The 21,941-nt window shown below is 43.8% G+C and overlaps 1 protein-coding gene across 14 annotated transcripts in view; it reads right to left on the bottom strand.

Annotated features, from left to right (window-relative positions):
• The window catches only part of KCNAB2 (potassium voltage-gated channel subfamily A regulatory beta subunit 2), a 109,226-nt gene that overhangs the window by 31,097 nt on the left and 56,188 nt on the right, over window positions 1-21,941 (bottom strand). Inside the window, exon 1 of one of the 14 annotated variants that reach the window (XM_038377074.2) lies at window positions 6,136-7,427. The exons of the other annotated variants lie outside the window; for them this stretch is intronic. Coding sequence (XP_038233002.1) covers window positions 6,136-6,347 — 212 coding nt within the window. The 5' untranslated portion in view covers window positions 6,348-7,427. Of the gene's footprint in view, window positions 1-6,135; window positions 7,428-21,941 lie in introns of those variants that run through there. 14 annotated transcript variants of the gene reach the window in all.

The following is a 21,941-nucleotide window of genomic DNA, read 5'->3' as shown; positions in this document are numbered from 1 at the left end:
TATTTTTAATATTAATCAGCTTTTTCTACTTGCAAATGAATTATATATGACAGAATAAAACCAGGAAAAAGTCATTTCAAGAAATTTATCTGCATCACACAATACTCTTTTCCTGGGCAATTACTTAGAGCTCAAAAAATGAGTATAAAATCAAACTATTTATGACAATTAAACATGGAAAACCAGCCACATTTTAGTGGAAAATAAAACAGCAAGTGCAAGGTTTTCAGATACAAAATTCACTTATTAGATAACAGATGGTTGCTGAAACTCTGTATGCTACATTTGCACAATAATTTAAAGTGGCAGTAGAAGTGACCTCATTCAATCTGCTTTATATGATTAAGCCAGAATCATTATGGCATCCAACTATTTTCTGACAGCAGTTTTACAACAATGGTGTTTTTAACACACGGATAGAGAACACAAACTGAAAATTCAGAGTAAATAGGGTAAAAATTTAATTGCTGGAAACAAATGATGTCTATAATGAGTATATAATTTGGTGAGCAGATATGAACTCTACAACGTTATGGCACATTTAACTCTTTCAATTTTCAAAGGACTTTAAAACATTAATTAATATGATACAGATAACTTAACCCCAGTTTTAAGAAGGGAACACTCATGAGAAGAGTCTATGACTCGCCCAGAGCTACAGGGAAAACCAATATCACAGCTGGGATTTCGACCCCAGGAGTTCCTGACTCCTGGTTTTGTGTCCAGAATGCATGCTGCTCCCTCTCTCAACAAACTAGTTTGATTTGGGGTTTAGAATCTTTAAAGCATTATAAAAAAATTGATTTGCACAGATATTTTCTAGTGGCACAAAAACATAACGCTATGAAGAAGTGGTGTCAGAAAAAGCATGCCAAGTGAATGGCCTTCATTAGCTCTGGCTCAGGTCTGTTCAATTGCATAGAAAAGACTAATGGAAGTCTATTGGAATAACTGTTAGTGTGAGCCATCAGAAAGCATTGGTGCACTTCATTTAGTCCCTGCATATTTCACTGCTATTGAATATTGTATGTTAGACCCAGGCGGAGTTTCAATTCCTGTGTCACATTAGGAACCTTGTTTAAGAAATAAAAATGAAAATGAAAAGATAAGAAAATGTGCTTAATAAAACAAACTGGCTTGAGATGCTCACTTGTCTTTAAATCCCCAGATTGTTCTCTGCATTGCTGCTGTTTCAGAGTAGAGCTGGTCTCTAAGGGCAGGTCTACACTACTCCTTAAGTCGATCAAACTTACATTGCTCAGGGGTGTGAAAAAGCCACCCCCGCATAGACACAAGTTTCGTGATATCCACGCTGGCGTTGTCTCCTGCCAACGTAGCTTACGCTTCTCACCAAGGTGGAGTAATTATGACAATGAGAGAGTGCTCTCCCGTGGGCATAGCACGTCTTCTTCACCAGACATGCCACAGTGGCGCAGCTGCATCAGTGTAGTGCTGTAGTGTAGACGTGCCCTAAGATGTGGGGACACCAGAAGAGTGCCTTCGGGGGCGGGGGGGAGGGATCTCTTTACTCTGTATTTCAGTTTCAGTCCACTGCCCTCACGGCAGCTCTGCTATAAGCCATGAGGCTGTATTTTATGTATAGAAGCTGTATGAACTAGCAGAGAGCAGTGCTCATTACTGCTCTCGCATACACGGATGCAACCCTGATGAAATGAGAGGCTGAATTTGTGAGAGAGTCGAATTTAACTCATGTGGCATCACATGCTGATCTATGTTGCTGCTTTTCAGGTGGAACTAATTTAATTAGTCTCAGCTGCAAATCCACTCCTACTTCTAAATAAAGATGTTACGCAAGTTTGGGCCACGTGGCCAAACACACCCATGGCTGGTGCTCTACAGCTAACAAAGATAGAGTGATGTGGCTCCTATGAAAAGGCTTTGGTAATTTGTGCCAGGGAGAAGTACATAATGGTGACATTTATCAGACAGTAGGACAGTTTGCTCAGGAAATGGATGAAGCTCTATATGTTGAGATACTGAAAACTTAGCCTGAACACAGCACTAGAGACTACACCTTAGGGACGGATTCTGTACTGGCTAGGGATGGATTAGAGCAGGGATAGTCAATAGGCAGATTGCAGGCCAAATCTGGACCGCCAGACCCTTTTGAACAGATCTTGAAATCTTTTTATTAATTATTATTATAATTATTATTGTTTTTATTTTCTCTGGAGTCTGAACCTTGACCAAGAAATCTGAACCCTGACAAAAAAATAAATTGACCACCCCTGGACTAGAGGATCACCTAAGACCTTTTCCATCTTTAAACTCTATGACCGACATCAAGCTTAAAAAAATCTATTTATTCAAATTATAAATAATAATAATAATAACCCAGCTATTAAAACTTTTCTGGACTTTTGCACTCTCTCAGCTTAGTGTCTACCGCTTTGAAGTAAGCACATCTAGGAAGGATGGTTCACTGCAGGAAGGTGGAGGCCTTTACCTTTTTAAATGGTTAACAACCTCTACTAATAAAAGGACCTGGGAAAAGGAAGACTATATAGTAACACACTGCAGCAGCAGCCACCACAGTCCAGCAGAAACTAAAGTCATTTGCAGGATTCAAAGTACAATACCGATTCCTAGATACTAAAGGAAAGAAGCTATAAATTGGGACATTAAGCGCTCTCCCATTGGCATACAGCGTCTTCATAGAATCATCGGACTGGAAGGTACCTCGAGAGGTCATCTATTTCAGTCCCCTACACCCATGGCAGCACTAAGTATTATCTTCTAGACCATCCCTGACAGGTGTTTGTCCAGCGTGCTCTTAAAAATCCCCAATGATGGAGATTCCACAACCTCCCTAGGCAATTTATTCCAGTGCTTCACCACCCTGACAGTTAGGAAGTTTTTCCTAATGTCCAACCTAAACCTGCCTTGCTGCAATTTAAGCCCATTGCTGCTTGTCCGATCCTCAAACGTTAAGAACAATAATTCTTCTCCCTCCTCCTTGTAACAACCTTTTATGTACTTGAAAACTGTTCTCATGTCCCCTCTCAGTCTTCTCTGAAGCTGTGCCCATGAAGCACTTCTAGGGTAGACCTGCCTGTACGGTAAGTACGTAGCTGTTCTTTAGTTCAGTGACGAGGCATTTTTCTAGAGAGCTCGAGCTCCTAATGATTTTACACTCAAATATATGAAACTGGCTATAATGAACTACAGTAAAAAAAAATCCTCTATTTATGAAAATAGCCCAGATACAGGATGGTTCTTTCAGGGACTGGGATCGAAAAGAAAGTGATCTCTGGATTGAAGCCTCAGGCAAGCAGCAATTTGATCAAGTGATCTAGGATTTGGGAACAGAGCAAATCTAAACAGTAATAATAGTTACTAACTGTAGATGATGGTTAACATTCCTCACATCTTGTTATACTAGTCTGATTCACTGTGTAGAACAGAGGTCCCTAAACTGTGGGGCATGCCCCCCTAAGGGGACATGGAGGAATGTTTGGGGGGGCACAGCTGGGGCCCGGGCCAGCCCCCATAGGAGTGGGGAGGGAGCACCACCCAGCTCCATTCCTGGTTGCTGGGGCCACAGCCACTGGCCTTGGTCCCCAGCTGAGGCCCTAGCCTCAGCCCCCTTACCCGTCTGCGACCCCCTCCTTTCCCAGAGCCATGGCCCTGCTCCTGGCCCCGTGGGGTGGCGGGGGGGGGGGGAAATGGGAAACAAGGTAAAAAGTTCAGGGACCACTGGTGTAGAAGTTAAGGCTTGTATTAAAGCTATATGTATGTACAACTTAGTTTAAAAGACAAAACACACACTTTCTTAACAAGTTGGCACCCATACTCCCTGAATAACCTGCGTTATTAGCGGTTTAACACAGCCCTAGCAAAAAAAAAAAAAAGCACCACACAGCAAGACACAACCTAAGGCTTGTGCAATTCATTCAGTACTGCCAGGGAGCTGGAAATGGTGAAGGGACACTTCCATGAGGAAGTTGATAGACCTTTTCCCTTCCTCAGCACTGGAAGAGGATAGTAACAGATGTGTTTTTCAAAATATTAAGCATGTACCAGCAGACTACACTACCCAATCCATCAGTACTTTGTTGGGTTTTTTTAAAACCATGCTTGCCTCCCAGGGAGCGAACAAACTATATAATGAATCAGCATTTCTGATTCACATGTTTGATGGGGAACGGTCTTCAGAAGGATAGTGGAATTTTTTTGAAGCCCAAATTCTCCCTGTTCTGGGAGTCACCCAACATTACCACCAGTCTACGTTCACCTCAGCAGAACTCTGTCTCAAATAATTGGCTACGCAAGTTACAATCTAGAGAGAAATAGGACCCAACATAGCATATATCTCTAGCTTCCGGACTATGTGGGAGGCAGTGTGTCCATCTCTGGTATGTGGCAAAGGGGATAAATACTGAATAAGAAACATTCAGATGTTGCAAGGCTGAGATTTTCAAAGTGGCTTGTGTTTCTGGAGGCCTTAGAAGGGGGCTGATTTTCAGAAAGGGCTGAAAAGCCACCCCCTGATGCTAGGTCCCTCTCAGGTTGGGCACCCAAAAAATTGTTGGTCACTCCTGAAAATCTTTGCCAAATAACATTTACATGGTTCATTTTTCACTCATCATTTTAAGATCTTTACACAGGAAGAGGCGATCTCTTTGGGTAGTGAGGAAAGGATGGGCGAGGAGAAAGGCAGCTTTTACCCTCAGTGTATTGTACAGCATGTTTTTATCCACCACTAAAACGCGGACAAACCCAACCAGCCAGCAATGCTATGGTTGACCTAATCTTCAGCAATCCAGGAAGTTTAACTAATGCTCTTGGCACTGGAATTACTTTGGTCTTTATGATCTATCTTGCCTTTGGAAGATACTTAGAAATTTGCTGTCTTAGATGGAAAGGTTGAAGAACGGTAGGGTGTAAGTTTATAAGTCAGGCATTTAAAGACATTTTCAGATGAACTTTTCAAACCATGTATTGAATGGTTTCCAGATAAAATTGTCTGTCATAATTTTTTTCTTAATGCAAATACAGCTGTGGCATTCAGGGGTCTCAATTGAGAGGTACATACAGGAACGAGAGAAGACCCCAAGGTTCTTAGCTAATAGATCCCTTGCAATCTAAGGCAAAATCTCTCCCATGTATTCATTCTTTCTCTCTATCTCACTCTCTCTCTCACACACACACACACACACACACACACACACACACACACACACACACACACACACACACACACACACTGCTTAGAAGACTACAGAGGACCTGAGTAAAAATGGCTTGTTATTGAACATGACAAGATAATCTGGTACACCTCACACCCCCCGAGTGATGTGCCTCTCCCTGACATATTTGGCACTGTTATTCACATCTTGTATGAAGTGTCACACATGCCAATATTAGCCAAAGTACAGCATACATGTTATTCTTGTTCTTTCAGACACACAAAACTTCTTGGCATCTCCCTACTGAAATATCATGCCAGTTTAACACACTAACCCCTTGGTGCATGGCTCTTTGGAGCACGTTATGTCTGTCTTGTTTAGTTTTCAGATCACTAAACACAGATCAACAGCGGTAGAGTGTATGACTGACACAGTCCCCCTCTTATTCGACAGCACATGTATTGGCGCTCTAAAGGAAAAGGTGGAAGCATCAGAAAATGTTTGGTGATATCACTGAACACAAAGGTCTGCTATCAAATGAGGAATCAGTGGGCTGCTGACCCCCGGGAATGTCTGAGAATTAGCAACAACAAAGCTAACAGGGATTCTGCTGAACCCTAAACCAAATCTTAGGGTCACATTCTGCTCTCATTTAGCCTAGTGTAAACTGGGTATAATTCCAATGAATTCAGTGGCGGTGCTCTGGTTTTACATCAGTGTAAGTGAGAGCAGATGATGACCCTTCGCAAGGTTGTACCGAAAGGAGAAAAACAGCAAACTAGTAGAAATAGAGAGAAGTAGGACAGTGCACACCGAGTTCAGCATTTTTATCAGTGAAAATGTATAGATGTAGTCAGGCAACACAACACACATCCGTGCACCCCCCTTTCAACATGCATACCAGACAGTGAAATCAGAAACACATCTACACGAGAGGCCAAGAAACTCTCTTCCCGCAGAATGGAAAGCGCGGTCTTCTCCATACCTATATTTCATTCCTGGCTGTTTCATGGTGGATTCACTTGAGGATGGAGCATTTTGCATAGACAGCTGTCCCAGACTCCGGGCAACCATTGCCACTGCTCGGAATTTGCTACGTGTGCCAAGGCTGGGACTGCTGGCATTTTGTCTGTTCAGTCGATCTTCTGCACTCCGGCTCTTTATGCTGTGCTCTGAGCATACAAAAGAAACCTGCATAGTGTCCTCGCTTTATTTTGGTTGCAGAAATCCCCTCCCCACTTTAGCTCTCGGAAGTGTTCTGCTCCACAGCAGACTGCCCTCTCTCCCCAGGAGGGCTGGAGGAGGAAACGGGTTGGAAGTATTTTCCCTGGGAATATAGAATATTCAGAACCCCCCACAAAAACAAAAACACCACATAAACAAACAGAAGATGCAGCTCTTGCAATTTCAACCTTCTGTCATAGGAGAAGGTCTGCCAGGGAAAAACCACAACTAAATGAACTGGGAGGGTTAAGAAATAATAGAGTCAAATCCATTTACATCCCAGCTTGCATCCTTCTGCCATGCAATGCTTTCCCTGCTCCCACACTTGATGGTGTAGCTCAGTGTTTCTCTGAAGTAGCTTTTCAAAGTTTAATGGATGCTGTTTGCCACTAAGTTAAACACAGCGGCTGGCAAATAGATAAATAAGTAAATAAATAAATAAATAAATAAATAAAATAAAATAAATTTACGCTGTATTTCTATTTATTTTTAATCTCGGACTTTCAGCTCTGTTAGGTAAAATCTTCTGCAGGTTTCCATATGCACAGGAGCCAGGCCATTCAGACCCAGCTGGTTATAGGCAAAGCAAACATCCATCGGGCCTTCATTTAAGGTAAAAGGCTTGCCAAGCCCCCAAATTCTTCTGCTTCTTGAGCCCTGCAGAGGAATTCCTGTCTCTCCCCCTCTCTAACGCCTGCGATAGCTGCTTCCTTGCCAGATCCAGGGCTGGATTTCTGAAGCGAAGAGGGCAGCGTGACTATGCTGCCACTGATCCTGCTGGATTCCCAGGCTCGGCTAAGTCAATTAAGTAACCAGTGAGCTGAGCAGGAAACAATCAGCAATTCATTAACAACAAAAAGGGGGTTCGTTGCTGATTCTCCCATGGAAGAATAACTAGAGAGACCCAGCTGATGGTGTTAGTACATTTGCTGCACGCAGCTGCTCTGTGGGTCACTAATGGTCTCTCAAGGGGGGAGGAGGGGTTTTCTTTCCCCTCAGTTTCTGCTCCCTCTCGTCTCTATCCCTCCATCTCCAAATATTGCGATGAATAGTGACAACAGCTACATTTAGATAGTAAATTGGGTGAAGCAGAGACCTCCCTCCTGTATGTCTGTAAAGCAGCATTTAAATATTACTACTAGAGTGCAACAATGAAGAGACCCAGCTTGTATTCGCTACATGTTTTATGAAAAAAACAAATGTCCTATTAAGCTTTAAAGCAGAAATGTAACGGTTTCAAATACAAGAGTCAACAATTTCACAGACTGGAACCTATGCTGTTTGCAGTGTTTTCGTAAGAATGTGTGGCGGTTGTTCTAAAATCTATTTTTATTCTTTGCCTTTAAATGGTCATGGTGAATTTTACCACCAAAGAGAGGTACTGGTGGCTTTGCATCTACAGGCTAGTTCAGAGGGATTTGCTAATAAAGCACACAAAGCCTCTCCCCCCAGAAGACAGGACACGAGAAAAGGGAGACCATTACAGGACAGGAGCTGTACATTCCGGCAACACGGGATGTGCTGGGAGCTCCCAAATTCCAAACAGCCACAAGAAAGGTTTCAGGTCGGATTCTAAGCACTTCGGCCACGGAAACGGATCTCTTCTGCTCACATTAATTCAAAGGGGGAAAGACCATGGAAGTAGCAAGAGACGAATTAATCAGCATTGGCTTTGCCTTGCCATGCCCACTGCCATGCTTGGAGCAGATCCTGCTGCTCCCAGGTGAACACGTTAGGACCCATCTGATAGCCGAACAGGACAGCAGGGCTGTGCAATGTAATAGTTCTGGGAATACTAAAGTAACAATGTAAACAAGGACTTTAGATTAGCCGGAGGGACAGAAATAACCTAGTATGGAGCTGGCTTTGATGCAGAGCTCTTTATTTTACCCTGGCATCCCATTGTCTATCAGACACCCATGAAAGAGAGCTCCTCTCAGCAGCCTTGCACTGAAAGGCTGCTGCTTCCAACTGTTCTGCTCCTGGATACACTGTGCCAAGGAGACTGTGTCGTGATGATGCAATTCCCTGCTAAGCAGGGTTGGCGGGTGGAGTTTTTGTGGGACCAGCTACTGGAATCCCTTCTCCCTGGTTTGCTCGGGCCACTTCAATTAACATCCATGGAATTAATCGCGTAATGAAATCGGGTATTTAGTTCAGCTCCAGATTAAAAATCCTTTCTACTCTGAATCCAGCAGGGCGTGGAAGGCTGATCCACAGCCTCTTGCAGGGGAGCCCTGGGGGATCTCCCCACCACAAGAGCGAGAACCGAGTCCCGGGCTCACTCCTCCCGGGCAGAAAAAGGCACTTTAGTTGCAAGGGAAGATGCTTTTTCCCTGCCGGGGTTCAATGTGCTGCCTCCACAGCGCTCCCAAGCATCTGTTTGCCTGCAGAGCTCAGCACCTGAACACTGACCCCTGGCACGGCGCTGTCAGAGCGCTGGGCTAGCAGCCTACACACACACACAAAGATTTTGCTGCGTCTTCCTAGGGACCTTTTAACTCAATGAAAAATTCTCCCTCCCTTTCTCTCTCTCTCACACACACACACACACACACACACACCCTGTATGTCTCTATGATTTATCTTTAGAAACAGGCTAACACCTGCAAAACTAAGTATCTTTAGATTCTCAATCTAGAAAGGGTGCAGGGGCCAGATTTGGATATTGGCTCCAAGGAGGCCCTAACTATGATTGGAAATGGGGCTTATGTATTCTCTCTCTTTGACAGCTGTGGGGTAATTGCAAGATGGCTCTTATGGAATTTTCTTAAAATCGGATCAAAGTCAAAAATAAAATCTCCCAGCAAGAATGTTTCACCGCTCACCCTTTTAAAACATTTCTGTCGCCGGAGTAAAACCCTAGAGAAATGCTAAGAACACTCCAGTGTGGGGAAATTTCTTTCCCTGTAACGTACTCTTGGTTTTTAATTTAATTCAACACACCACTCAGCGTTATTGCTTGTGTGACCGCTGCCTGAAGGCTCTCCAAACAGGGGACAAATTGACCAATGGGAGGCAAAATTTTAACCACTCAGAGCTACACAATCTCATCTCATTTTTAAACTATTTTGTGATTTCAAACATAAAATATGAGCCCTCTATTAAACACTCTCACATCTTCCGAATGCAATATTAGACCTTCCAATGCAGAACTTCTGCCTGCAGCAGCATCCCCTCTCCTGTGTTGTCCTTTTAACTGACATATGTGGAAGCTTCTCTTTCAGTAGGAACAGGAGAATGCTTCTGTGATCAGGAAGTAATTGTTTAACCAGTCACATGGTCCAGAAAAATAACATTGAAGTAACAAACTGGATTATCAATATAATTATGTGAATTAATTTGTAAAGCACTTTTACACAACGAAAATTGTTTTGGTGCGTGGGTGTCTGATGGGAATAAAAATCACATAAATTTGAACTCAGATTAACCCCCGCCCCAAAACCTTATAATCCAGTGATGTTTTCTTCTGCCTCAAAGATCCTTAATCCGTACAGTTGAGCCAGTGTAATCTTACTTAGCTCTCTCCAGACCTTGATTGCAGTTTCCAATTCTATTGCAACCAGTTCAGAAATTCCCGATGACAAAGGTTGACTTCTTGCCCCTACTGAAGTTAATAATAGTTTTGCTATTGACGTCACCAAAGTCTTCACAATACTGGAGGTCCCTCTAGTATGCACAAATTAAACAAACACAACCCCCCTGCGATGCAAACCCAACAACACACACTTACCAAAAAATCCTCCTAAACAAAACCAACCAACAACCTGCCCAGCCAACCAGCCAGGCCTCCCCCAACCCTAACAAAAAAACCAAAAACAACATTGTCCAAAACTCCTGGGAATCAAAACCTCCAGCAAAAAGCTCCCATTGAGATCAGCTCCTACCGGGACTCAACACTGGTGGTAAAGTTCCATTTGAATATTCAAAATTACTTACTTTAATTTTTGCTCAGGCTATTTTTAGCTCTGTATAGCCAGGTACACGCCAGGTACCACTTTAACAGTTGACCATTACAGTGACTGCATCCTGAATGGGACTGGCTTCTCACCAACAGGAAAGATATTATCTCACTCACCTTGTCTCCCTAATATCCTGGGACCCACACGGCTACAACAACACAGAATGCATCTTGACTGGCAAGTCTCCCAGGCTATTCCAGACCTGCTAGCCGGGACAGAAGCTATAAAACGCTGGTGCAATCCTACAGGTTCTCATTGCAATAATCCCTTGCAGTGAGGTTATTCCTAAGAGGTAACTGATCTGGATGCACAGAGTCTGACATTGCATCACCGAGCTCCCTGTGCAATCACTTACACCCAGTGCAAAGAGAGTATAAAACATGGGCCATCTTGGTCTGGCAGCACTTTATACCCAACTTGCACTGGTGTGATGGCCATGAGGTGCATGGTGATGGAGAATCAGGCCCATTGCTTTTATTGTGTGGTAGTTTAAATAAACTTGAGATCCAAAGTATTTACAAAAAAAAAATAATGCTAAAATTCCTGCCAAGATTACTAGTTATTTTATTAATTACACTTATATGATGGACACATTAGACTAGGCCTTATACAAACACACAGGTAGATACTGAGCCTGTACCAAAGGGTTTGCACCTAAGATGATGAACAACACAGAGGGACAGAAGAGGGAAATATCCAAATATAAACTTGTAGCGTACCCACTCTTCTCTTCTTTCCAGCCCCAGGCCCGCTATCCCATATCATTTGTTGTAGGCATCATGGCAGAAAGCAGCCCTGAGGAGGGATGGGAAAAGAAGAGTGTCCTTGCAGATTACTTTTAACATCCTGGCAGACTAGGTCACCCATCTGACAAGGAGCAGTTCCTGCACCCCAGACACAGTGAATCAGAACTAATCTGCATGTGACCCTTTAGTGCCTCCAGAGGAGAAGCAGGGAAACTTCCCTGATCCCAGATTAAAAGTTCCTTGCAGGAAGTGTAGGCCAAAGCCCCGGACTAAAACAAATGCCAGCAAAATGCAGTTTCCCACCAATGGATTCAGTGGGTCACATTCTTTTCCAGGTTACAGCAGTGTAAATCCAGAGCAACACTGCTGAAGTTGGTGGCGTGACGCTGTCGTGAAGCCCCAGGAGCTCAGAGAAGAATCCAGCCAGTGTGCGGGATGCACACAGAAGCTACGCATTCAGCTCTAAACCCTTCATCCACGTTGGTTATTAGAAAAATTCACTGTACTACAACAGCAATTGCCAGAGGTCACTCCAGCCATCGTCCTGTGCCGGAGGCTCTTGGACCCTGGAATTTGAATGGCAGTTTATTGCTGATGCTGCCATTGCCCCCTACCCCCAATCTGGCATCTTTCAGAAATTGCTCCATTTCGTTAGGCCCTGGAACCCCAGCCCCACAGAAAGCACCGTGTGTCATGCACAACCGTATCACAGCAACAGGTAAAATTACTACCCCTTGGCTGGGACAGCAAACGTGCTGTAGGTGTTAATAGCACATCCTCTAGATATTAACATGCCAAACCTAGAACTCCTCTGAATATTTATTGCATGCTAGGAATAGGATAAGACAACGTAACCCAGAGTTTCCAACTGCAGATACAAGAATATAACAAACATTTATAGGGCGCCATGAGTGCACAAAGCACTTTAAGAAACTTGGACTATGACCCAAAGTTCAGTGGTTCTCAACCAGGGGTACACACACTCCTGGGGACAGGCAGAGGTCTTTCAGGGGGTACATCAACTTATCTAGATATTTGCTTAATTTTACAACAGGCTATATAAAAAGCACTAGTGAAGTCAGTACAAACTAAAATTTCATACAGACAACGGCTTGTTTATACTGCTCTATATACTACACAATGAAATATATGTATAATATTTATATTCCAATTGATTTATTTTATAGGGACATGGTAAAATTGAAAATGTAAGCAATTTTTCAGTAATAGTGTGCAGTGACATTTTTGTATTCTTGTCTGGTTTTGTAAGCAAGTAGTTTTTAAGTGAGGTGAAACCTGGGAGACGCAAGACAAATCAGACTCCTGAAAGGGGTGCAGTGGTCTGGAAAGGCTGAGAGCCACTGCACTAGGCCCTTGCATCTCTAATTTCTAGCAGCGACCTCCGTGTGACACTCTAAGTGTGTTTTTTGGTTCCCTAATTTTACTGGTTTATTTAAAGTGAGTTTCAGGGTGATCATGAAAAATAATTTGTTAATTTGTTGTACAATCACTTAAAAGGTTTTTTACTGGTCAACCTCCAGAATTATTTACTGTCATTAGAAATAAATCCTCTTAATTTATACAGCAATTTATTAGAGAAGGAAATAAAATTTCAGCTGGTGACTTTTTCAGTCAATAAATTATTACTCAGAGGAAATGCCCTGAAAACGGAACAATTTCTCTTTATGTAATTCTGATCCCCAAAACAACTCCTTCCCCCAAAAGGGTCTCTGCTTCTAAGCCAGAATGTTTAAACTCACCCATTGAAAAGCTACTGAAGTGGAGCGGCTTAGCCCTTGCTATGACACAAGCGATACTTTTCCATTCTAAACTTCAAGGGAAATTGTTCAGAAGTAGGCTAAGCTATTGTAAAGCAACTTCCAGAGGCTTCTTCCAGCTAGCGTTAATCACTCTTCATTGCAAAAAAGGCTCACACTTAAAGTATGTCACCATGGCTCCTCCACCTCCAAACCCCTGCAGCTTAACTTTAAAGTGCTTTCCTGAACTAAATATTTTATCCTCAATAATTTCTTTGATACTGTATGTGCAAGCTTCACTTCATCAATAAATAATGTCAATAAATGGGCTGGCCTTTTTTTTTTTTTTTTTTAAACACTGTGCAAGTGTTTGCTCCATTCATTCTTGTAGAAGAAAATGCAAGGAAGCCCTGTCTGCAAAGCTTTCGATTCAATGACATGCCGTAATCCTGCAGGCAGCTCTTTGCAGGCGGAGCTCAAAGAAACAGAATTCATGTGGACACAGGGTAGTCCACATGGAGTAATTTGCTGTCTCAGGAAGCAGGAGATGGACTAACCGCAGAAGGTTTTTTTTTTGTTTTTTTTTGTTTTTTAAAAAGCGTACAGTCTCTGTGCTTGTTTGTGGAGTGGGCTCTAATCCCTAAGAAAAAGAAAAGTGCAATATTTGGACAGATCATGTGTTAACAAGCAGGTGAGCAGAACAGCAGGTGCCCCATCACTGACAGGCTCACAGCTTGGCTTCTGATACGAAAATGCAGCAACGCAACTTCTCACCAGGGATGCGTCAGCCATTCAGTTCACAGCTGATCATGACCATCTGCTCCTCATTCCCTGCCTTTGATGTGAGAGTTTGACAGATGAGAAGGTTCACATTCTGTTCTCACTTTGGTCTTGTCTACACTGGGTTTTGGCCACTCTTGTAGCTGTGCCAGTGCAATCCCCCTGCATGGATGAGATTTACACCAATGCAGCATACCCTGAACTGGGAGTGATCTAAGCTGGTGTAAGTCAATTCTACAGCAGGGCTTTTCACCGGTGGTTACAATCACAGTGCAGTCAAGGTCTTATGCCATGTAAGTCAGAAGTTGGTGTAGTTACCAGATAAAAACATCACAGATTCAGGTTAACAGGCATGGTGACAAAAACAGAGGAATAATAAAGATAACCTCCTTCCCAACCTACTTAAAATGAGTGTCTAAAGACTCTCCCCTTTCCAGGCTAGAGTTCGGCAGTAACCGTCCCACACTCTGGAGTGTCTAAAATGTCTCCTGTTTCTACTTTCAGTATCATGACGATTTCAGTGAAATAATTGTTCCATCTCTGACCAGAGTGAGAACATTTCATAGCATCACTTCACACTAGCAGCTCACAACCCAAGCGTATTCTAAAACAGCTTTCAGTCAATCAAAAATATAATACAGTTGTTAAAAAAACAAAAATGCTTTGAAATATTTATGCTCTCACTACACCAGGTTCTGGAGGAACATGCAAAATTAATGGCGTGCCGGTTGCCTTTGTGCTTGGAGTTGGTTTTCTGGCTCCACATGATACTTTCTCAGTTTTATTTCTCTCACATGGGCTGGTGTTTATTTTTCCAAGTTGACTGCAAAGCGGCAGAGACAAGTCAAGAAGCCGGAGTACCTAAAGCACAGGGCACTAAGCTCTCCGGGAACTCCCCTTGAGTGCCACATATGTGCGATGTCTGAACTGAGCAGCAAGGACTGAAGTTTAGATCCCAAGGAGTGTGGGAGTTCTGTTGTCAGGTTGAAGGAAGAGAAGAAAGAGACACTTGGAGGGGGGGCATTGAATGTCTGGAGACCTGTAGTTCATGAAATAGGCTTTCTGAAGTGAGAGAAGGTCCAGCACCTAGTCCATGGATACTCAGAAAGTCCCCTTCTGAATAGTTCTACATTTTAGCACCATGGTAGTGCCTGGGAACCTCAGTTGTGGATCAAGACCCTATTGTGTTAGGTGCTATACAAACCCCTCTATCATCTTTAGTTCTCTCTTCTGATTGGTCCCATCAAGCCTTTTATGGGAGAGATTTTTTTTTTTAAACCCACCACATTTCTTCAGTTGGTTTAAGCACAGACAGACAACAATCCTGCCTAGAACGGGGTACCAGGCATGGCCTATCGAAGGTGTGGAAAAGCACCCAGGTCAGAGCAGTGCAGCTCTCTTTAGGATGCCTCATTCTCATTCCTCTTTAAGGAGCGGGAACTGCCTCAGTCCCAAAACCTGGCTGAGATGCCACGTGTTTGGACAGTACCTGGCACTTTAGGGACAGATCCTGAATTGGCCCTTTGGGAGTGAACGCAATGGAAATAAATAATCCTATCCCACTCAGGAACTGACTCATGTGGAGCCGGGATGTTGGACTGACAATCCCAACGGCAGGGGAAGGGATCACTCAAACACAGAACCTGGTTCTGGTTCAAACCCTATTAAATCAAAGGAAGAAGCCTTCCACTGACTCCACAAGGCTTTGGACAAGATCCTAAAAACCTTCACAGACAATAAAGAAGTTCTGTTTCTAAAGCCCAAGCCCTAGGCTTCCAAAGGCTTTGCTTGTTCTCTAGGAAAGAGGGATAGTCTGCCTGCCAGCAGGCGGGACCCATGAATGATGCATCTGACTAGGGTATCAGATGGCTGTACCTAGGAGTTACAGCCTAATTAATTCATATTCCTGTCTTGCCCTAGTAGCAACGTTGCAGTTCTCAAAGGGATTCCACTCCATCTATACAAAAATACCCTCCAAACAAAACAAACTCCAGACAAAACTAAAGAAGTCATAATTACATTGGGATGGATGCAATCAGTCAAGAGAAATTGGGTTACATCAAATGAATGAGAAGAATAGAAACCACCCACAATGCCCCCACCCCACCTCACAGAATAGGAACTTGTCTCCAGGTTCACCTGAATGCTTCCTTTCCGTCAGTAGGAAAGTCCACAGGCCCTTTCCAAAAGGGACTTGGCCTCACCAGCTGGCAGTGACAGGCCAGAAGTAGCCCTGGCAGTCAGCGGCAAAGTGGGAGAGACCAGCCCAGCAGCTTGAGCCCTTCCACAACCACTGATTGAGAGCTAATGGCTTGCAGACCATAAATCGCTCCTCCGCCAAGAGAGGGCCGATCACATCCCACATTGTGAGCACGCAGCATGCCACCCCTTGCTTCTGACACCCCTACCATGGAAACTTGGCAAAAGGGTAGGGCTGCGTGGATGCCTTCCTTGTTGCTGCACACAGGGCATGCAATCTTCCCACCCAGGTTGCGGCCGTGCCTCTGAGTCAAGGAGCCCTGCCCTCTGCAGTATGGGATCAGACTCCTTGCTCTCTACGCTTCCCAGTTTGCTTCAATGGTTTTCTCTCAGGATCTGAGCTTTGGAGGCTTTCCTGCCTTTGGCCGCTGGGCAACATTGGACAGAGAGCATGTCAGATCTTCAGAAGGTTTCTGTCAGCTCCACATGGATCTGGAGAGCCCTGTGCCAGTCCTAATGTGTGCCAGAGTGTTTCCGATGGGTGGGATGGCTTTGGACAGAATGCAGATAACATGACCTGTGGGACAATGGGATGGCCTGAATGCTGCATTAGTCATGAGCACGATATGTGCTTTGTAAAGGTGCAACACTATGGATCCATGGGCTGCACTCGACACTCCAGCATCCCCCTGGCTGAGGCAGGGACTAAGAGGAAAGCTACTCTGAGCGGCTGAGCAAGGTTCCACAGTACACCTCAGTCAAACAGTGCTTCGTGAGGGCGTCCCAGGCCATCGGAGGTCTCAGGGTTCTGCTCTGGGCACTGCAGAGAGAAGTGAGTAGTGTTGCCACCTTGATGGATGGATGAAGCGAGATTTGTCGGTTACCAGTTGTTGCTGATACAATGGGCAGAGCTGCCACTTCTCCTTTTAGGGTCTGAGGTTTCATGACTGCAATCAAACTGGGTTGTAGGGATTCCCGGGTACATCTGATCCTGGCCTGAGCAGGGATTATTGTGGTCCTAGCACCACTACTCAAACCCTGTCCAGGGTCTGGATCAAGTGCTGTTGGCAGACTTCTCTCTAAAGGCCAGTCTGACGGTGACTAGCTTGTCCCAATACATAGCCGTTAACACACGGGACAGCCAAGTGCAGCATTTCTGGGTCGTGGTGCAGGACTGGCCCCTCAGAGGGAGCAGGCAACTTGCCCAAAGGTCTCGATGCTCAGGTCAGAAACTAGCTTCCTCCCAGCTAGTGAAGGATCACCAGGATCACTGCTGGGCCACTGGCCTCATTCATGCTGTGTGTCAAGTGATTGCCAGATATTGCTTTGCAAAATCTGGCTCTTCTCGAGTGGTTGCACACAGATACCCTTTCCTAGTGTTCAGTCCAATTGTTGTAGGGGTTTGGCCTGTTCTGACCGAGAGCGCCATGCCTGCACAAGTCTGTAATGTGGGCCTGGCCGGAAACTAGGCTGTGAACACCCCTGGACATTAGCAACTGTGCACATTCCTCTACAGCCTCTCATATTCATGGACAGACATTGGAATCTAATGTGTGAAAATTAAAGGTAGAATTTTAACCTAACTCCTGGAGTGATCTGGCACAGCTTTACAAAGCAGAGTGTTGCCAGCATCAGCTGGTACGTAGTTTAAATTGATTTGTTGGTAATATGTTACAAGGAAACATTTGCAGGAGCAGAGCTGGTGGGTACAAGGTGAGCTCTGGATCTCACAAGACTGAAGATTTTTTGTGCAGTGATCATTTTATTCACTGACATGGTGGTCTCATTTGCAAGAGGTCATACCGCCCAGACACTTGCATCACTGTCTAGTTGTGAGGTCTGTGCTAAAACAAAGTTGCTGAAATCTGCTGTACACCATGCTGTTATTCCAACATTTATTGCTTAATTATTTCAAAGCAAATTGCTGCGGATTTATGAGAAAGTACGTTCCAACCCAGAAAACTCCGTTGCCTGACAGAGAGTAGTCAGATAAAGTGCCATTCCTTCTTGAAGAGCTGGCTTCTCTTTCCTCACCAGGCAGCGTTTGCCTTAAGAGAGAGGGACAAATTCAACCTGCATGTAAAGCTGGGATAACTCCCCTCGCTCCAACATGTTCTACACCAGATCTGAACTTTTCTTATTAATATTTAGGACCAAACTTAACACTAGTTCTAAACTTGATCCTGGGAAAAAGTTTTGGTAAGGAGGAACTGTCTCTCTCTTGGATCTTTAGTAACTAAAGCAGTGTCATGACTTGTTTTCATTTCAAGATTCTATTAAATAACCGGTGAGAAGCTAAATGAAATGTATTTGCTAAAAGCCAATGTGGAAGATGTAAACCATTAATGTGTCTGATGCTGAGGCAGGGATCTTGATCTATATTTCCTTTTCAAAAAGAAAATCTTGCTCAGCTCTCAAACCACAAAAATCAAACCGAGATGTTCAGTTTTATTGGAGTTTCAGGCACACAAGAGAGCCTGAGCTATAAAACTGCAATATTTTACATGTGCACAACTGACCTATTCAGCAGTTTACATTACACTCAACTGCTCTGACTTCCCTGGTTACTGGCAGGATAAAATATTTTTGTGGCTTTTAATTTTTGAGATTTTGTTCAATAATTCATTTGTCCTAAAAGAGGAAGTTAAGATTCTAGGCTCTTTGCACTTAGAAGCATACTAATAATACTGTAGAAAAAAATAATCGTGAATGAGGAGGAGATGTTATAGAAACATTGGGGTTTTTTATTTACGGAGGGGGAAGGATGTAAAGGTGATAATCTTCTCTAGCCATTTAAAGCATGCACCGGACGAGACCTTCTCTCTAGGATGGCTTGAGAAGGGTTTCATCATCATTTCCCCACTCATCTAGAGGAGAACAGATTCCTGGATACAGACACTTCAGATATACAGTGTAGCCAAGTTATTTAAAAAGAAAACCAGCTTGACAGAAATATGATATGGTCTAACATCTAGATCTGTCTCCGCTGCATTGCTCCTTTTGATGTTTATTGCATTAGGGCTTCAACTCCACAAAGCAAAAAACATCGTCACCTGATGTTAAATGATGGCAGTAGGCTCTATAAAAGCGCTCCATCATGGCCAGCTAACAACATTTAGTTGCGTCCATATCTTTCCCCTAGAATTCACACTGTGAATCCTTCTAAGATCACTGCACAGATCAGCAGCATACCTCCTTTATCAGGACTGCATGAAGAAGGCTCAAGATGGAGCTTGGCCAGGGTGGGGAGTGAGCTGGGAGGGGAGCACACCACGATTGTTGCCTGCTATTAGAATAGTTCTTGTGGAATAACTGAGCTGTGACGATGGGTTTGTCTACACAGAGCCTGAGTTCCAGCCCAACCTGCAACTTCAAGGCACTGTGTACACAGCTACATTTAGAGTGCTAGTGCGAGAACCACAACCCCGCTAGGCCGGCTGGGTACCCTAAGGTCCGTGCATAGGACACTTTGAACTTAGTATCTGATCCATCCATATCCCCTTCGATTAGCAATACCCCACACAAGCCCATTTCCAGGCTTCCCTTGGTGAACGTCTGCCATCTGCTGGAATCTCCAGAGAAATGATCTTATTTGTCAATTGTAGCACAAGCACCACCACATGTTAAAATGAAGGAAGTTAAGTGAAACTACAGAGAGTGAACAGCAGGTAGATTCGTCGCATGGAAGGGCTGCAGAAAAGGAGAATCTCACTGTGGTTCCGAATACAAGGAATCAAAGATTAAGGACATAACCTGCTCCACCTAAAAGGGGCATACTGCACATGGCCTAACTGAAAGATACAGTGGGAAAAAGTTTAGAGTGGCTATTAGGACAGGCGGCTCTCTCTTGGAGAGGCACCTGGGACAGTTTGCAATGTCATGGGAGACAGCAAGACCACTAGTGGATTTAGGAAGGAGATAAATACTCTGACTCAGAACAGAGAGGTGGATGTGCTTGCTGAATACCAGCCTGCACTTGCCATGGCATGGGAAATGGATTAAGATGGAAATCCGTTTCTGTACATCCATGAATTCGACACTCCAAGTCTGGAAATCGACTAATCGGCTCATCTCACCTGACGAAGACCTAGGTCTAATCCCAAAGGGCAGATACAGACGTAATAGTGTACAAGAGTCTATCCCATTCCAAGATAACAACACACATCTTGGTCTCAAAAGGTGGCTTAAATTAAAGTTATACAAAGTGGGCCAAATGCTCTGTTGGTACATGCGGTGCGTTTGGCTTCTCATCTGGGTATAAACACCAGACACACAAATCATTAGCCTGCATGATTGCTATTTTGGACAGACTTGTGAACATAGTTTTCATGTATCAAGCTTAAAAAATTAAAAAATTTTCTACCACCAATGAAGTACACATACGGAGACAGACAGACAGACCGACCACACACTTTAATGGCTTATTTGCACCCCTGGCTTTGCCAGTCTCTGCTTTATCCAAACAAAGATTTCCCAAAACATGTCATAAGGCTCTGATGCTTATCTAGGTTTAGTTAAAACAGCAGCAACTGCTTCAGCTAACTCCTCATTGGAATTTCTTTGCCACAGGGGGCTAAAGAAAACATTAGTTTTATCTGCGGTACGCGATATCCTAGAAACTACTTTCATAGCCTGTGTGCAGATTTGACATGCTGCTGTATGGACTCGTTTTTACATCTCAACTGAAGTGAAATATGCACGAACTGTAGCTTTTCCCAGATTTTCCATGTTCATTAAAACCCACGTAGAAGATAGGAAGGAAGTTCATTTCTTACCTATATCTCATGCCCGTCTTGTGAGCTGTGCAATCTTCCAACGAGAGCCCGTGCATTTTGAGAAACTCTTCCATGGTTTTGGCTTGTGCTGCCACTCGGACATCTCGCAGTCGTTGCAGCTCCACCACATCCGTATGGCGAACCTGGTGGAGACCCCAGTCCGAGTGGTACCGGCTGGCTACGCTTCTCAGGCTTTCGCTATATGTCATGGACAGCATTCTGCTGCCGGATTTGGAAATCTGCAAATTTTTCCAGATATTAAATGCTTAACTGAATCTACACACAAGATCTGTGTCCTTTTGGAGACAGGTGTCTAACATTCCCTCTCGATCAGCTAGTAGTGACCTTGTAGGGCACATACTCACAAAATCAAAACTCCTCCTCTCCAGCTCAGCCAGACAACAAGTAAAACACGTCAGCACCTCTAGCAAACGCTCCTACGCTCACACAACAAATAGACACTACACTTGCACATGTTCACAGAAGTCAGGTTCTGCTTGCTGGAAGGAAGATTGTCCTTAGAGCTAATCCACATACCTGAGAAACTGAAGTCACTAGCAAGTCAAAAAGAAGCCTGAGCTACTTTTAAAACTGCAAAATTTAATTAATCAAAACAAAAGGTTTCCACATAAAAACCAAGCCTCACAGAGAACGCAGCATGAAATAAAGCAGAGCTAGGTGGAATGCTCAGTTGCAAGGCTTGAAGCTACTTTTGGTCATACGGTGACAAACTGTTGAATGCATATTAAGTATTAATACTAGATATGTGTTCATGACAGCATGTACTGAAGCTATGCCTCTTTAGGAAACCCTCACTGTGAAGGATTCTGAAGGATTACAAGGGCGGCATTTAGAAACGTTTGGGGTTTTAACTATGCAACAACTGGGATTTTTTTTTAAAACAACAGAATGAATTGCTCTTCTGGGGCGTGATCAGCCCCCACTGAACTCAATGAGAGTCTTTCCTTTGACCTCAACAGAAGCTGGATTGGGTGCTGAATCCTTTAGGCTTGGGGACTAAGAGACTTTCGCTCTGTGATGAGTTAGGAAGAGTTACGTCAATTCCTTAACTCAATACTGTACATGAGACAGATATTCTGTGTGAACGCAATGAAGATCAAACCAACACGCTTCACCTGAAGACAAAAAAGGCCTGCAATTTTGTAATCTAAGGCATCTCAGGTTTATCTGCATTAGGCACTTCCTCATGTATTGAAATCACCTAAACTGTCTCCTGGTTATGAATGAAGAAGATTTAGGATTTCCACTGACAGAGACTACAGAAAACCCGCAGGGCATTATTTGCAAAATGTTTCAGAAGAAAAGCCACACCAATACCACTTTGTGA

Source organism: Dermochelys coriacea, chromosome 18 (genome assembly GCF_009764565.3).
Source record: "Dermochelys coriacea isolate rDerCor1 chromosome 18, rDerCor1.pri.v4, whole genome shotgun sequence".
NCBI classification, from domain to species: domain Eukaryota; kingdom Metazoa; phylum Chordata; order Testudines; family Dermochelyidae; genus Dermochelys; species Dermochelys coriacea.
This window is presented reverse-complemented; position numbering and strand designations above follow the sequence as displayed.